The following is a 17545-nucleotide window of genomic DNA, read 5'->3' on the forward strand; positions in this document are numbered from 1 at the left end:
CGCTTTTAACAGTATTCCAGTTATATGATGGCCTGTGGGACGAAATGTTGGACGAAAAGCCCTAAGTGATGCAGGTCTCAGACATTTACCATTTCGGTGAGACCCAAGAGCATGGGTATGGTGCTGACAAACCTAGAAACATAGTCTGGGCGAACCAGGATTCGAACCCACAATCATAAGTTTCTGGCGACTCTGCACCTGTAAAAGTTAATCACAGACAGACAACTGGACAGATGACTGATAATGTGCGACATCATAAGCTCACTTTCAGTCCGGTGAGCTAAAGATCACACCAACAAAGGCTCAAGGTAAATGGTTCAATTTAATTACAAGAATAAAAGTGTTTGTGAGCCAAGCTAAATCATTGTAATATGGTACTGTACAGTGTAAGAAAACAGATCCTATTATGTCAGAAATAGCGCAAACCATCATCAATATCACAGTTAAAGATATATCAATTGTTGTAAAACAATTAAGGTAACACATGAGCATAGATAACATTAACTGCATAAGCAAAAGCATATCATAGCAGAAAGGTTTTAGGAAAATGTGCATGTTGGTCAGTTTCAAAACATCACAACACAAGTCGAAAATCACAGAGTAACATTGAATGATTCAGTATCAAACATGGGGACATTTGTTTTTTGTTCAAGAGGAATCATTTTTCATCAAATGCAATGGATATTACTGAGTGTCCGGATTTTCTTTTACATCCGTAAAACATGACAAATCCTTGTTGTAAGTTGTCACTCTTATTACTTTATCCAGAAGAAAACAAGACTGAATTTGTATTCTTTTACAAGGCAAGAACATATTTTCAGGGAAGACTCCGGGATCCACAGTATGATGGCATATTTCTTTACAATGTAACCCACCAACATCATAACACAAACAATCCTATGTACTTCATAGGTGTGTAGACGCGATGTTCCTCAATCATCCATGAATATATGTAGATGCTTTGCAGTGTAGTAGTTGTTTTTAACCAATGAATCAATCAAGTGACAGCCTTGGTTTCAGAGAGAGGGAGACCAGTGAGATCAGACTCAATATTTCATGTCTCACATGTCATGGCTTCAGAATCAGGCAATGGTAGGGTTCATACCAAAATGAACGCAAAGAGTAGGACTTGTTTGAGTAATACACAGCCTGATTTCATTACTTGCCTGAAAATTGACACGCATCACTACAACACAGCAAAATACACATGTATATCCATCAGTGATGGAGGAACATTGCATACACAAAACCATGAAGTATTGATGATGGTCACAAACAGTATTATCAAGAATAATTATTAAGAAAATTCAACTGATAATAAAGCTGACAACCATAAGCTCTCCCTTATGTATAACACTCCTAAATGCCATTCAAAGACTTGAAGCATATTTCTTCTCACCAAGGTCGATACTGGTGTGTATGACATGAGACTCCATGGTCACCGGCGAGGACAATCTCATTGGCAATACATGCAGTAGATTGCTGTCACTTTAAAGCTGTATTTCAATATTAAGTGTCATGTATTACATTATATAATCAAGATCTTAAATTATGTCTTACAAGTTACAATGACAGATGATTTAAATGATTGTTGTAATTAAAGTTTGGGAACAAGGACACAACTTGCATACTTTACACCCAATAACCAGGAGTATTTCCACAGACCTGAAAAACCCACAGCTTGTATGTGATGTCAGTGCAGCAAAATAACTTTCACATTTACTTTTGGGTGCCCTGTTATCAATGGTTATCATACTTGAGCATGTAAGGCCTGCCTTAGATTCGAGGCACAAAGGACAAAGGACAACAGTAGGCTTTGTACGTGTTTTGCATTAAACCTATTTTCATGCCATCTATTGGATACTATACATATACAGAATACATGCTTGATGCAGCAATATAATATTTTTTGCCACACAGAAATAACATGCAAAGCTAAAGGCAGTAGCACCATGTGGAAATACTAATAGTCAAAGTTTGTACAAATCATTTAAGTATCCACCAATTATTGCATGATGTCCTTTCTGGATTTCTCTTGGTGAACTGCATAGAAAAAAATATCTGCACTAAACTAAGAATAATGCATTGAACTAATGTATCTGTGCCAATATTATTGTTATTATTATTGTTAATATTATTATGTCATAAGTCTGTTTTTTCACAAGGGAAGATACTTGTATCTTGGGTTTCAAATGGCCTACACCATCATCACCCATGTGGTTTCAACCAAATGGCTATAATCATGATAATGGAAATCATAGCTTGAATGACCAAGCTGAAAAAATCATTGACATAGCACATCAAATCACCGCCGAAAGAATAACTACCAATGTCTGTACATATAATATAATTCTTTTCACAAACACATTTCACTGTTTCTTGAGTCAAATTTTCAACCACAACAACATGAATAAATTTAAATGATTACACATCCTTTACTAAGGTCAACAAGTTTAATGCTGAAAATTCAGCAACATAGCATCTCTTGTCTCAAATAATGTAACCATGTTTCCACAAAATACATGAACATTATCAAGATTATATAAAACAAGGAATTTGAAACAAAATCCAAATTGCACATGCTTTAGGTTACGTAAGGCACAATGACATTATCATGAAATTCAATAGCATCAAAACAGAAGCAAATTGTTTGTTTTTCAAGTACAAAATATACAAATAATAAACAAGACACCTGAACCTCCTTCAGCACCTACAAAAATAATCTGAAAGACAAACATGACAAAAGTCTCACTGCAATTTCCTCTACCGGTAACCTTCTGTCAACTACCCTACTCTGTATTTGCCAAGGACCAAAATAATCCTCTTTCATCAAAGTATTGTGTAGTATTAGGGATGGGACAGGTAACTCTGGTACCTGGGTTGTGTGGGTGCTTAGTAGGAGCCGGGTACCCACAGGACTACCCGGACCCGTGGTTAGTCATGTGATGTATTGTTTCATGACAAAAATTCCCTTTATAACTACATGGTTACACGCCAATATTAAGTATCTAATGTTCACATTTCTTTATGACTATTAACACAATCCTTCTGACTTATATATGTTTGAACAAAGCTAAAACTTCTGTCAACTTCAGTGTATGCATGACCAAATTGTTTTATACGTGTATCTAGATACATTCTGCCAGGGCTACGGTCAAACTATTCCAAATTGGACATTTTGTACCTCTCTCTTGACACCAACAGGGGGTACCGGTTGGGTTTGGTAATAGGGGTGTGGGTACCCAGGTAGTAAATTTGGACTCGTCCAAGCCCCATGTTGTATAGTACATCTCTTGGAAGGCCCTCAACATTGCTTATTGATATTAATTTGTACAATTTACAGAATTGGGAAGACAAATTGAACGAAATGAAGTTGACTTTTGACTCCACTCTACAGGAATGTGTTTCTGTCAATATTTCTCTAGCTTCAAGAACAAAAATGTATTACCTGTAACCATAGCACATTGCCTCAAGTCCCAAACACTGACTCTAGTAAGCTCACCTAATAACAGTCCCAGGGATAACTGAATAATAATAACTGAAAAATCATAAACAACCCATGGAAGATGAAGTCAAAGGATGTTCTACATCTTAATTCATAGTTTTCAATATCATCATCTTAGTCTCTAAGTTAGTCTAACAAAGGGAAACTGAAAATTCACATGAAAATTGTCTAGGCCTGTAACAATTCACCTAAGGTTGTATCCAGATATAATGCATGACAACTTGACATGCCATGCTAAGGAGTTATCTTTCACCATCACTGTGAATGATTAGAAACCTACCAAAACAAATAAAATAAATTTGACTCACCTTAGAGATGAATTGGTACCTCTTGCATACAATGTTACAAAGTTGTATTTCATAATTAATTTTCCTGTCATTAAACAAGCACCAATATAGGTGAATTGTTACTGCCCTGAACATATCCCACTACCAAATAAACTATGAAGTGTTTGAGTATATGTACAACCTCCCTAAAATGCCACGTTTTGTCAATTAGGTTCTTGGAGTTCATAACCAGTTTGACTTTATCACCAATTATTTGTCATTCACTTCTGAAAAATGCCAATCAGAGATGACCTTGGGTAATAGCAAGGTCAGTTTTACATCATAAACTGGTACATGTATATATCAAAAAAGAAAGAATTCTCACAACTGTTTGTGAAATAACCCTGTATAGCATCACAAAAAGGTTAACTTTAAACGCAAATATGTTGACAGAACATGCATCAACGACCAGGGTGCCGTTGTACAAAGCGATCTTAGCCCTAAGGTGTTCGTAACGACCTTACCTTAACATAGACTTGACATAGCGTAAGGTTGTTTTGTACAACGGGACCCAGTTGATTCAGGGATACAGGTCACATCAAAGTCCATAGTCAAATGAAACAATTAAATTCAATAATAAAATGAAATTTGGACTACACATTTTTTTAAGTATGTCGGAATTGACCACCTTGAAAATTCATTCCACCTGGTGGTATGTAACAGTAAACTAATGCATTATCACATCACAATATTTAGTTGCAGATACAATAGGCCATGATTGGCAAGTGGTCAAATATAACATAAGTTTTGGGATTACACTTTCTCAGTAAAGTACCAATTTGGAGGAGCTCCATTCAGGAATCGAACCGATACTCTTAGAGTAAGGCACCCAGTTGCCAGCACACAAAGTCAGCCTCGAATGCTGAGTGGGTCAAGTACTAATTTGTACTTTACTGAGAATGTGTAATCCAAAACATAACATGTTACAATAGACCAGATTTCAGAGTTAATTGTTACTATCATTTAATTTTAAAGTTATATCTTTTTTACATGCATCCAATACGCTGCTAATGACCATGCAGGATACATACCGGTAAATTAAAACATCCATCCACAATCTTTTAGCAGGACTGTTAACTATTCTGAAAGTTCTGAAATGCCCCATTTCTAGCCATTTTTGATTGTTCATAGCAAGTGTTACCGAAATAGTCAACCAAATTCTCAAAGCCAAACAACTCTTAAACCTCCTTGTATGAACATACCTGGGCCATTCCAACTAACCTTACACCTCTTAGCATCAATAATACCTCATGAATTAACCAATCACCCTGTATTGTACTGCAACTGTTGTAGTGTGACGTGCATCAGTTCCCTGTAAGGTCATGTGTTTGTCTCAGTCTAGCCGTTTACACACCCCCACCAAGCGTTTACAGTTAGGACAGGTGTGATGAACGTCTTGCAGATCGTTGATACAGAAGGGGATAAGGCAGCACCCCAGCCAGCACCTGCAAAGTTAACACCAACTGAATAACTACCAACCACAACACAGTGCAAAAGAATAAAAAGTCAGGTGCAGAGTACAACAGGGCAAGGTTGCACATTTTTTACCAGTAGTCTTTGAGAGGTAAAAATGAATATACACATGTATCCATATTGTCCAGTTCAATATTTCAATATATTTTTTTATTTTGTCATAAGTTGTTTGTTTTGGTTGGTAAGGATGGACAATTATACTTATTCTCCAAAAAGTTCTGAGATGTTTAATATTTTATAGCAACATGTATATGGAGTCGAGTGTGTTTTTAATGGCTGGGCATATGCCAAGGCGCACTACATATTTTCAAGATCTTTTCAACACAGTTCATATTACAATCTAAATTCAAGGACTTTTCACAGCAGAACCTAAATTCAAGGTCATTTTAACATGGACCTCAATATTTAAGCCTGTGCAGGCGCTGAGACTATATTTATCTTATTTTCAAATTTTTGGTTCTCAGATATTTAGACTGAATATGTAAACAGAAATATGGAAACACTGTTATCATGGTTATGACAAGGGAGTATTATCATGATTATGAATAGAACACTTTCTCCTTCTCTTGATACTCATCTCAAGGTGCATAGCTGTACATATAACAAATTATTCATCTAGAACTAAGATCTCCCCACAAAAGACAATGCCAAGTCGGTAAGTGTTCAAAATACTGAAAGCACTGTCCGTGCTGAAACAGGGGTAATCGGTCACTGACTCATAAAAACAAAGAAAACACTTGTTTTAAAAAACATATTCAATGCCTGGCCAGTTATCATAGTTTGTTCCTTAAAACACAATGAGAACCATAACAATGATATTGGATGGTAGCATCAACTATCAGCATATATATGATATAATAAACACCTGATTAAGATGTTCTATACTTATTAAGAAAACTGAACAAATGTTGAATTTCAACATTTTTCTACATGTTGTTATGAGTCTATGGCCTACAGAAACAAAGGATTTTCTGACCCCTATCAGAAACCCATTATACTGTATGAAGTACATGTAAAATATATATTGCTTGCACCCTCATTCACATGCATATTTCATTCACCTTCACCAATACAAACCAGTATCTACAGCTCACGGCATGAGAATGACCACTACAATATGACCACACTAACATTCATATGATCAATAAGGAGTGTTTGAATTTGAAAATGAAAGTCAAAGTGTCATTGTCATAACCTTAGCATCACAAATTTATGATTGATGGAATCCCGAGGACTAACATACACCAACATTTTGATATGTGAAAATGGTGAACCACAACAAAATTACCCGTGTAATCGCCAATACACCAACAAGAGTACAGGTATCTACCATACTAACAGTTATTACATTTTTATGATAACAGCATGCTATATTTTATGAATGCTTCTATACCCTTAACACAATCATGCATTCCGTTCAGCAATATTAAGGAAATTACATGTATTCTCTCTTTTGAAATAACCGTTAACATTTTTAATAACAGAATAAAGGTATATAATCAAAAGATACAATAATATTGCTGAATAACAGAATAAATAGTGTGTACATATTGATCAGATAATATTGTATTATCACTGAAACCAGACAGCTAGGATTTAGATACGGGTAGAATGTCCACCATTGTCTACAGGGTTAGGAGGCCCTATAGAACATCCCAAGATGCACATCACACTGGGGACAGGAGTGGCTGACATTCTGACACTCTCCAATACAGAAAGGAAGCGGAGCGCATGGCCAGCAGCTGCAACAACATGCAGTTACCATGGTTACAGCATCAATAATAGGTGTATTATGAACTAAGGTTATCTGTTTAATCACTAAGTTAACAAACCGTGGAACTATTGAAAGTTTATCCCTCCTTTTCAACTGAGATTAAAATTCAATTCCTGAATCCCCAGGTTTATATTATGACTAAAAGAAAGGTCATTAAGCTTGTCTTTATGTTCCTCATTACCTTGTGTTTGTCATGTTTATCTGTAAGAACACATTTTCTAAGAGTATGTGCCCTTCATCACGTTCAGGCAAGGGGAACCTATACTAACCTTCCATTACAATTTGAACAGTGTCATTGGCACCAATCTCATTCAAATCAGATCTTAGTTCTCGCTACCCCTATCTGAGGACATCCCATAATGGGTCATGTCAGAACGACCTTTCATTCGTCACTTATGACATCAGGGATGTGACCGTCGGAATGTGTTTTCTAATCATGCAACCTCACCAAGATTAGTATCTGGTATTCTGAAATTCTGATTTGACTGATTCCATCCAAATCGTTGTCTATCTTCTGCTTCAACAGGATAAACATTTGGAGGGTAACATATGTTAAGGTATGGGTGTTACGATCACCTTAGCGCTAAGATCGCTTTGTACAACGGCACCCTGGTCCAAAGTGACTTGGCATAGCCCGTGGGAAGTACTGACATACAATCTAGACATTTGTTCAGTTTTCAAATTTTGAATAGAGAACATGTTTTTCTAAGCGTAGTCTGGAATGGAAGTCACCAGTTTTAAACAATTGCTGCATGGCAACTATTGAAACTTCATTCTGATTGGCTGCAACTGAGAGCTTGCCAGTAGGGCTGTTCCATTTTTAGATATTAGGATTTCCAACATTAGACAAACCTAAAATTGGTCGTATTTTATTGTCAAGGGATTTGTTTGTTTTAAATTCTAAAACTGATCTGGCAGACTGGCCCAACAAATTCATGCCAAATATAAAAAAATATTGAGCTACATAAAGCTAAAAAATAAATATTCTTGGTTCTCAGACATCGCTGCATGATCACAATGTCTGCCGCACATTTCATTTTTATTTCCATTTTCAAAAAAAAATCCTTAAATATTCCGCGTCTGGAACACACGACATCTAAAAACAATGCAATTAAAAATAGAGTGCAGTTACTTCCCTTTTCATGCGCACTGCTTTACTGCGCATCTTGTGTGTTATGGTCATGGTGGCAATAGGAGTTTGTGTGCTTGTTTTGCTGCTTGCAAATTTGGTCAAAGAAAACATGAAATTTACGATAAAACATCACTAGACATGATGATTTAAAAATTCATTGGTATTTGTGTACTGAATGCAGGACAATGTTTCATATGCAGAGGTTAAGATTACATGTGTATTTGTCTCGTAAAATAAGCCGGAAATAGCAATCAGCTGTTAACACATTTTCTCCCTGATCTATGGGTGATTTAGGGTAAAAAATTCTAAATGTCACGACCAATATCAAAACTGACAAGAAGTGTCATAGGATTTGATAGGAAGAATGAAGACTTTGTATCTCTAACAAATAGTGATCATTTCAAGGCGGGTTTATGGTGAGTTGATGTAATTTGCCGATCAGATCATACATGATTCCAATGTAATGTAATTTTAATGAATCAGTTCAGACACTGTGTGTGCGTGCGTGTGTGCGTGTTTGTGTGCGTTTGTTTGTTGGTTGTGGCAAAATTCCTGCTAAATGAAGGCAAACTGTAAATAATTGAGTCTAGATCTATGCCGTAAACATGATAAAACCGAACGTCATAGCAAACATAACAGATGACATACTTAATAAGATTTATGATAGAATACATGGCAGGGAAAGTGGTGCTCGTGGCACTTCAATCGAAATGCGTAGGACTGCTAATTGATGTGTTCCTTGTCCCCCATCATCAGCGCCATCATTATGACCATATACAGAGATCCACTGTTCATCCTAACATCCCACCTACCCAAACAGACAGATGAGTCCTGCAGCCAGCCATGTGAGCCCGCCGGCCTGGTGGTCCGTGTTGGTCATGATGTGAGCCAGGCAGTGAGGGCACTGCATCTGCTGGGAGTGGGGCCCAAATGTCGTCGTCACCATGATGACTGATGGCGGACATGTTTGATATCCACCTGCTGGAAAAACAGAATCACCATTACCTCTCTAGCTCATAATGTGAGTGAGTGAGTGAGTGAGTGAGTGAGTGAGTGAGTGAGCGAGCAAATGCTTTAATCACTAGGCTACCGCAAGAGAACCTTAACTTTCCCACAACAACCATTTTTTTTGCATTATTTGACATGATGACAAGGCCATGTCCCAGGTGATAGGGAGTTGCATGTCTTACATTGGTGACCAACCACCAAATTTAGCCAAAATCTGTAGATATGTAAAGCTGTTGTTTGAAAACCAAAATCATGTGATGACAGGATGAAGAATGTGCCATTTCACTGGTTGATGATGTCTGTTAGCAATTTAAAACTAATAAAACTATACCATGACAGAATGAATCATTAGTTAATTTTGTAAACAGAATTTAGAATCAAATTTTATTCAAATATCATCCATTATCGGAGTCGGTGCTCCCCAACAATCATGGATGAGGACTAATTCACTGATGCTTAAAACATTCAGTGGTAGATTTCCTATAGAGTAGTGTAATGACAAAATACTTTCAATGTACATTGGTTTAGGACATAGGTGACAATCTCCTTTGCAACCTCTTCGCATTTTGCTTAAAAAGTAAGAATCCCATAATAATACAACACAGCTTACCCTGTCCTGGGTATCCACCCTGAGGTGGGTATCCACCCTGAGGTGGGTATCCACCCTGGTACGTTGCTGGGTATTCCCCTTTCGGAGGTTCATATTTGGGGGGGGGTTCATTTGGGATGGCTGCCCCTACATTCTCTTGTGGCTGGGTGTATGGGGGTGGAGCATTGGGCAGGATTGGATCTCGGTCGTCTGGCCTTGACATTGGGATATTCAACTAGCCTGAAAATAAAAAGTATTGTTTATATTAGTACACTTAATTCAAAGTATATATAATTAAAATTAGTAATCAGATAAAACATCATGCAGTGTTCATTCTTGCGCACATCATTGCCATCCCAATTTCAATTATGATGCAAGAATTATCAACCAAGTGTGGCAGCTAGGTGCTTGGCTTGAAATCAAAATATCCAAATAACATAGCCAATCTCAGTGAGTGAGTGAGTTGGGTTTAACGCCGCTTTTAACAGTATTCCAGTTATATCGCGGCGTGTCAGCTTAATGTGGGAGGAAAGCCCCAAGTGATGCAGGTCTCAGACGTTTACCACATCGGTTAAACCAACGAGCACGGGTATGGTGCTGACAAACCTAGAAACATAATTGGGGTGAACCGGGATTCGAATCCACAATCATAGGTTTCTGGCATGCCCAAGGGACGCAACTCTGCACAGCGAATCGTGGCGCCTTAGACGACTGGGCCACCAGTGCTCCCCACCCAATTAAATTCAGAACTACTGCTAAGCAAAAATCTGGGGGCATCCTGTTACTGGTCATGACAGAACGACTTTTTGTGAACCTTGACTGACAAAAGAAATCACAAACAAGAAGTCCACAATCAGAAAGCAGCTTGCTCAAACTTTACGTTACTAGTTTCAAACTGTTGACTTCCATTCCTGACTACACTTGGAAAAAATATTTTAACGAAGTTCTCAATTCAAAATTGGAAAAGTGAATAAAACATAATTCTGAAATGTCTTATAGATGGTATGGAGCAGTACTTCTCATGGGCTATCCAAAGTAATGTCTCTCTCTCTCTCTCTTTCTCTCACACACGCACGCACGCACGCACGCATGCACGCACACCACACACACACACACACACACCAGCTTTCTAAAACATGTCAGCTTCATTTCTCTACCACCTCCATTCAGAAATTGTGATCACAGCAAAAGACAACTGCCACAGAACACAATTGTACCCCTCAATGTACATACTTTTGGGAGCAGAAGACATCGTGCTAAACAACAACAGAATGTTCAAAATATCCAAAAAATATAGTAGCAAAGGTTCTTGTTTAGCATTAAGCTCTTCTTGAAAACCTTAGCTTCCGAGATACAGAAATTAGATGTGCTTGCCTGAATGCTTTGCTCATTCTGAGAATTTAGAAGTGTCAGCGCTGACCAGTTAAGCGGTTAATCAGTTGTTGGGACCTCCTATGAAGGTGTTATCAGCTCTCCATGCATAGAGGCATCATATTGTAGACAATTATTTGATTTTAACAAGAATGGAAAAAATTGTCTTTGTTTACTTTGCTCCTGACCCCACTTTTCATCACTGATGGCAAACATCTCAAATGGCCTGTATTTTCGGCAACCCGACCATGTAGAATGGGCAATGGTCATTTTCAGTTGTGTTTTTACAGTCTCTCTCATCAAGCACATATTCATCCTGACACATTTCAAGTTCAGCTCAGTGGAAACATTTACGTATGAAAGCTGTTACAACTTGGCACATAATCAATATACTCATTATCATAACTTTATTCGCTTTATTCTGTTTATACTGTTTATCCATGTTATAACAACATTACAAAAAAATTAGACTTTTAGCTCTGCATGATCAACATGACCTAAGTGATTACATATACTGATGATATCATAAATTAACCAGTATAGGCCGAGGCATTAAAGGGAGGTAGGATACCTTAAATATGAAACAGTTACCAGTGTAGCTTCGATTCAAAACTCTGCTGGAATGTGCGATGTACATAAATTGGCTGGTAGTGATTTCAAGGGTCGAGTTGGGGGGCTATATCATGTATATCTGGTGTCGGCCAAAACCCACTTTGCATGGTAATATATAATATTGCTTTAATATGAATCGAAATCATCGAAAGATGGTATGAAAATGATAAACGGTACACAGAGAACCAAGCAGGATTAGGGCCCTTTTTTAATGTTTTGGCCCACAAGAAATGTCAAATCTTAATATTACAGATAACTGTAAAATATTGGTATGACTGATCTTATTAATTTCTTATACTTGCAAGTATTGGATTTCTGACATGATCAACTGGATATGCAGATATGCATGAAAAAGGCTGATTTTTCTAAATATGAGCACTATTTAATATTAGGGTTATGACAAGGACCTTTTTATGCCTTTACCATGCTTACTTTCATGGCTAATACACAGTATTACCAGTAAACCATGATACAAACCTTCACAATATCTATAGTGACACAATCTAAATGGGTCCATATATTCAGAAAATAAATAAATAAATGTTTCTTTGGAGAATACATTTACATCTTCCTGATCCAGCTAATTTCAGCTCTAATATTTCCAGTATACACTGCTATATGTCATTGTGTTACCCGGTACCTAACTTGATACAAATGGATAGATACAAATGGTACCTGAGCCTCTCAACTATACGATTGTTCACAACAAAGAGGAAAAAGCAGTTGCATAACAATATTTTGGTTTAAAAATAATGAATGTTATCAAGAATATGGTGAAATATTTAGGAGGAACATAAATCTTACAACAAGTTTCCCCTAGCATCATAACTCATACAGACCATAGTATCACAAAAACAGAGCCACAGATAAGCAGAGTGTTTGCATAAATTACCCCCCAAAAATATTCAAAACCCAATTACTTTCAATTAACTTGCATACAGAAATGCATGCATTAAACGAAAAACTCAAACATATGAAAGCAGCTCGCGTAAATACCCAATGGGTGAGTGAGTATGGATCTATGCCGCTTTTAGCAATATTCCAGCAATATCATGGTGCGGGACACCAGAAATGGGCCTCACACATTGTACCAATGTCGGGAATTGAACCCGACTCTTCTACGTGACGAGTGAACGATTCACCCACAAGGTTACCCGACTACCCCAATTACCCAATGAGGCTCTTCCAGCATGCGTACAAAGGAGCTAATTTCAGAAACTCAATTACCAACTAATTTACAATCCGAGTCAAGCCTATAAATTTAGAACAGTTATATATCAACATGTCTGGTGATTTTTTAATTCAAATTTCAGATATTTACTGACCAAGTTTCGTTTACCCGAAATTCACTGAAGGAGTACGGCGTAATATTTTTCAGCGAATAATATTCAAATTTTTTTGTTAAAAAATACTGAATCTGCTAGAGGGATGTGTGCATTATACTTGGGTGCACACTATACTCCAGAAACATTATTTTATTTTTTTCAAATCTTAAAATGTAATAACCCAATTAAAATAGAAACCAAAGAGTAAAAACTCAATTGCTCAAAAGGTTATCTGGAGCTCTGCAAAATATTGCAATACAAAAATCCAGGCACTGGCAGTACACAACCCTATCAACATGATCAATGAATACTGCCCACTTTTGGGGGTCCAATAGTTTTTGCCAATAATGCTATCGTTTTGCTTCAGGTAAAGTCCTTGAGGGAGAGAAAAAAACTTGATCAATATGATTAGGGATTGTAATTTATTATTTTAAAGGCCCAAAGAGTGATTAGATGATAGGCTGATCATTAAAAAACAAGTAATAAAATCTTTAAATAAGAATACCTTAAGAGTTATGACATTTTAGGTCAACACTTTAGTCATTTGTTCAGTGTAGACAAAAATCAATAGTAAATGGGCTCATTCACATTCCATATTCTTCCTCATGTTGTTCATCTTAATCATGCTAACCATGCTAATCTGATAAAAAACTGTAAAAATCAAGGTTATAAACAAGGGATAATCTAGAAAGCCTACTAAACTGAATAGTGATAGGATCATCCCCAAAATGTTAAAACTTCTACCAGCCCTTAGGATACCATAAACATTAACAGGGTAGTGATCTTTTCTATCCCTGTCAACACAACATTAAAACATAAATGATAATTCAAATTCATTTTCACATGATGCCTATCCTAAGCATTTGCGACAAAATCAATACTTCACAGGCAATCAGCATGATCAGATCATGATGGAGATAACGTGTGCACTTGCTGCAGCAGACAGCACTATTCAAGCCCTAGCACAGCAACACAGCATTCATTATGTTCAACATGGGCCCGACAAACTAGTATGAGGATGTATTGTGAGCACCAACTCTTAACTTTAGTTTGGCTATTACATGTATTTATTACTTACCCATGAAAAGATCATCTGTTCAATAACAAAACACCTTTACTACACAGTGTTTGATAAGATCACATGTGGATGGGACTATTTTTGGCCTCAGAAATCCACTTGAATAGAGGTGTCATTAGCATTGTGCAACTGTACTCTGCAACGACTACTCTACCATGTTGCTACTCCTATACCATGTATACACGATAATTTGTCTCATTAGATCATTTTCAAGGGATTACTGTATTCAACGTGATAAGCGCCCAGGACGCTCAAAATTAGAAATAGGGGGCTCTTAATAGAATATAATTTTGGAAAGAAAAAAAAAAACAGCGATGAAAGATCGTAAATTTCGTGGTTTATGCTGACAGCCTGAAATGATACAAAAGAAAAGTCTGTGCGTATTTTATACACGACAGATATATTTTCCAGAATTTAATAGCCCATACTTAAGGGTGCATATAACACACGAGTGCGTATTATACAGAAATAAATAAGTCTTGTGTACATTGATAGGAAAGGGTGCTAATTGGGATTGTTCACAAGCCAATATATTAGACAATATCCGCCTGGGCGCTTATTAGAGCGGGGTGCTTATTACGTTGAATGCGGTATAGTGTCAATAATATATATGATGATTATGGCTTAATCCCATTCAAAAGCATCAGACAAGTCCCAGTAGTTTCAACATGTTCTGAGGCAGCTTAAAACAAACTGCTGTGCAGGAGGATATCAGTTACGAATAACATCAATAAATCTGGCTTTATGATCATGATGATACATACGGATGCAGAGCAACATGTTCCTGATATTCTGAGGGAAAAAGATATCCTTTTGATATAACAAGTAAAATAAGAATGTTGTGAGGCTGCCATCAGAATAATATAGACATTGATGTACAGATATTAGATATTAGAAAGATTTACATCCACAAACTGTGCCAAAACCTTTGAGACTACCAGCTCGAATATGGCTCAGCATTTTTTCAGTTGATTTTAGTGTTATTATATGGACAATTATTAGATAAACTTACTAGACTGAACAGATTTTTACTTGACTCAAAGGGGCGGTCGGGTAGCCTAGTGGTTAAAGCCTTCATATCCCGACATGGGTACAATGTGTGAAGCCCATTTCTGGTGTCCACCTTCGTGATATTGCTGGAATATTGCTAAAAGCGGCGTAAAACCATACTCACTTGACTCAAACATCGGGTTAGTGACTAACTGCATGGCATTACAGGTATACTGCAATATGATTTGTGTATTTGATACGTGTATTGCAATAATTTTTTCTGTGTTCAGGTATTTTGGGTAAAATAATTATCACAAGTTTGTTATTATTTATTTAACCTAAAATCTACAAAGAAATTCATTCATAAATTGTGTTTCCCTTTGATACTGATTGACAAATCAGCTGAAACGCAGAAGTGTTTATCTCTAACATTATCTCCCTCTATCCATGACTACAAAATGGTGGAGACTGACCATGCTGAGTAATACTTACTTAAGAATGCAGAAAATAGGATCTGCATGCACAATCAGTGTCAAACACTATAGCTCTCAATATATTGCTATGCGTACCGCTACAGACACCTGTGTCACAGTATATTTCAATGCAATTGCTTTGCCAAGACACAGCCCTAGTTTTGACACTTGTCACAGCCCTAGTTTTGACACTTGTTAAAAATCTCAGCATTTGTAATTGATCATGTTGATAAATAGCTGAAGAAAAGCAGCGCTGGGGGAACCATGACAGGAAGATAACAGTATCAACATGACGTCAGCAATGATAGAGTGTGAGGTCATAACATGGATTGTGCTTGAGACATGTGACATGGCATGTATGACATTTTCGTCCTAATTGGTGTGTCTGCATTATACAGGCCCAAAAAATCATTATCAGATTGATCAACATGATCAATCATTGTAACATGTGCTTCATAATGACTTTATTCAGTTGGGTGTTAACGTTACTATCAGGCACCATATGGACCATAAACAGAGATAACATTCTCAATAAATAAATCATATAAACATTGTAAAACAGATTCACTACAAAAATGTTTGTCATCTCTCTATTTTGTTCATGTTATTCAAATGTTCACATGACAGGATGATACAATGATTATCAATTTTTAGTTGGAGCACACAACAGTTCCTAATCATGGAATATCTTGATTAACAAAAACATGATTAAATTTCACCATGTTAACACACCAGGTCTTGCAAAGGCATTTAGAAGTGATACACTTAAGGAAGAGATTATATGGATGTCAACTTCTTTATTATGAGGAACACAATGTTTCGGAGTATATACTTACCCCTTCATCAGGTGAATGGATGCCATGAGGCAGAGAGCATATATATGTACATGTAAGGACAACAAAATTAAAAAGATAACAAAAGGTGGAAAATAACAAAGGGTAGAAGCTAACAAAGGAAGCCAGCAACAGATTTAGATGTATCATCAATAGCATGATTAGTCCGCCTGTCCGAAAACAGTAAACAATTTGTCAGCAGATTGGTATGATTCGACAGATGCCAGTGAACACTTGTTGAATATGATCAGACTGGTCAAAAAATGTTTTTTATAAATCACAAATTTCTTTTAAATCTGTCTTAATCGGATGTCTGTCACTTGCAGATACCCCAATATTTTCCACTTGCTGCCAATGCTGGTCTACACCACAGGCCCCTGAAGCAGGATAGTGATATTACTGAATTAGTCCTTGCCAATATGCCAAATAGTTAGGTATCGTAAGGACTAGTAGAAATTTGCTATTTGTAAGGGTTTTGCTACGGGTTATTATATACATGGGCTAGTCGAATAAAACAGTTAGTTTCTATCGCTGAGAGACAAGACAATGGTATAATTACATTTAAAAACGTCTATGCCTATATAATATATACGCCGAACGAAAAGCGGGGCATTTAATATCCCCAATGACCACTGAGGCTAGAGACACACTTTCACTGACTCAGCATCACAATATCACCACATCAGCAGCAGACAATGACTACTGAGACAGCGGCATTGATCATGCTGATCTGCTGGTCATCGACATCTGGACAAATGATAAAACATAAGTCGGTCCTATGCAATCTATTTTTCCTTTCTTAATTAAAAGATATCTTTTATCAATAACAAATATGAAAGTTACCCGAGAAAGATGTGTACTTTACTTCTTGATATCAACAAGTGTCAAAATGTGACAACATCCGCCGATTTACTCAATAACACTGTTAGAGGATAGTTCTAAAAAAGTGGATATTTTTTGCAGAAGATAAAATGTTATTTGCAACAAAATATATCTGATTATATCTAAACCACTATATATTTCTATTCTAAAGGTCAAGATGGGGCCTATATTGAT

General features: G+C 36.8%; 1 protein-coding gene across 1 annotated transcript; it reads right to left on the reverse strand.

Moving 5' to 3' along the window:
- Positions 1–303: 303 nt before the first annotated feature.
- On the reverse strand, positions 304–17399 carry LOC139462488 (lipopolysaccharide-induced tumor necrosis factor-alpha factor homolog). Its single transcript, XM_071244247.1, has 4 exons — positions 17333–17399; positions 9829–10047; positions 9023–9191; positions 304–5276 (listed from the first exon to the last, which is right to left on the reverse strand). Exons 2-4 carry the CDS (start codon positions 10028–10030, stop codon positions 5165–5167), a joined length of 483 nt encoding a protein of 160 aa, XP_071100348.1. The 5' UTR covers positions 10031–10047; positions 17333–17399; the 3' UTR covers positions 304–5164.
- Between the last annotated feature and the right edge of the window lie 146 nt (positions 17400–17545).

Source organism: Haliotis cracherodii, unplaced genomic scaffold, assembly GCF_022045235.1.
Source record: "Haliotis cracherodii isolate W230 unplaced genomic scaffold, xgHalCrac1.p SCAF_15, whole genome shotgun sequence".
NCBI classification, from domain to species: Eukaryota; Metazoa; Mollusca; class Gastropoda; order Lepetellida; family Haliotidae; genus Haliotis; species Haliotis cracherodii.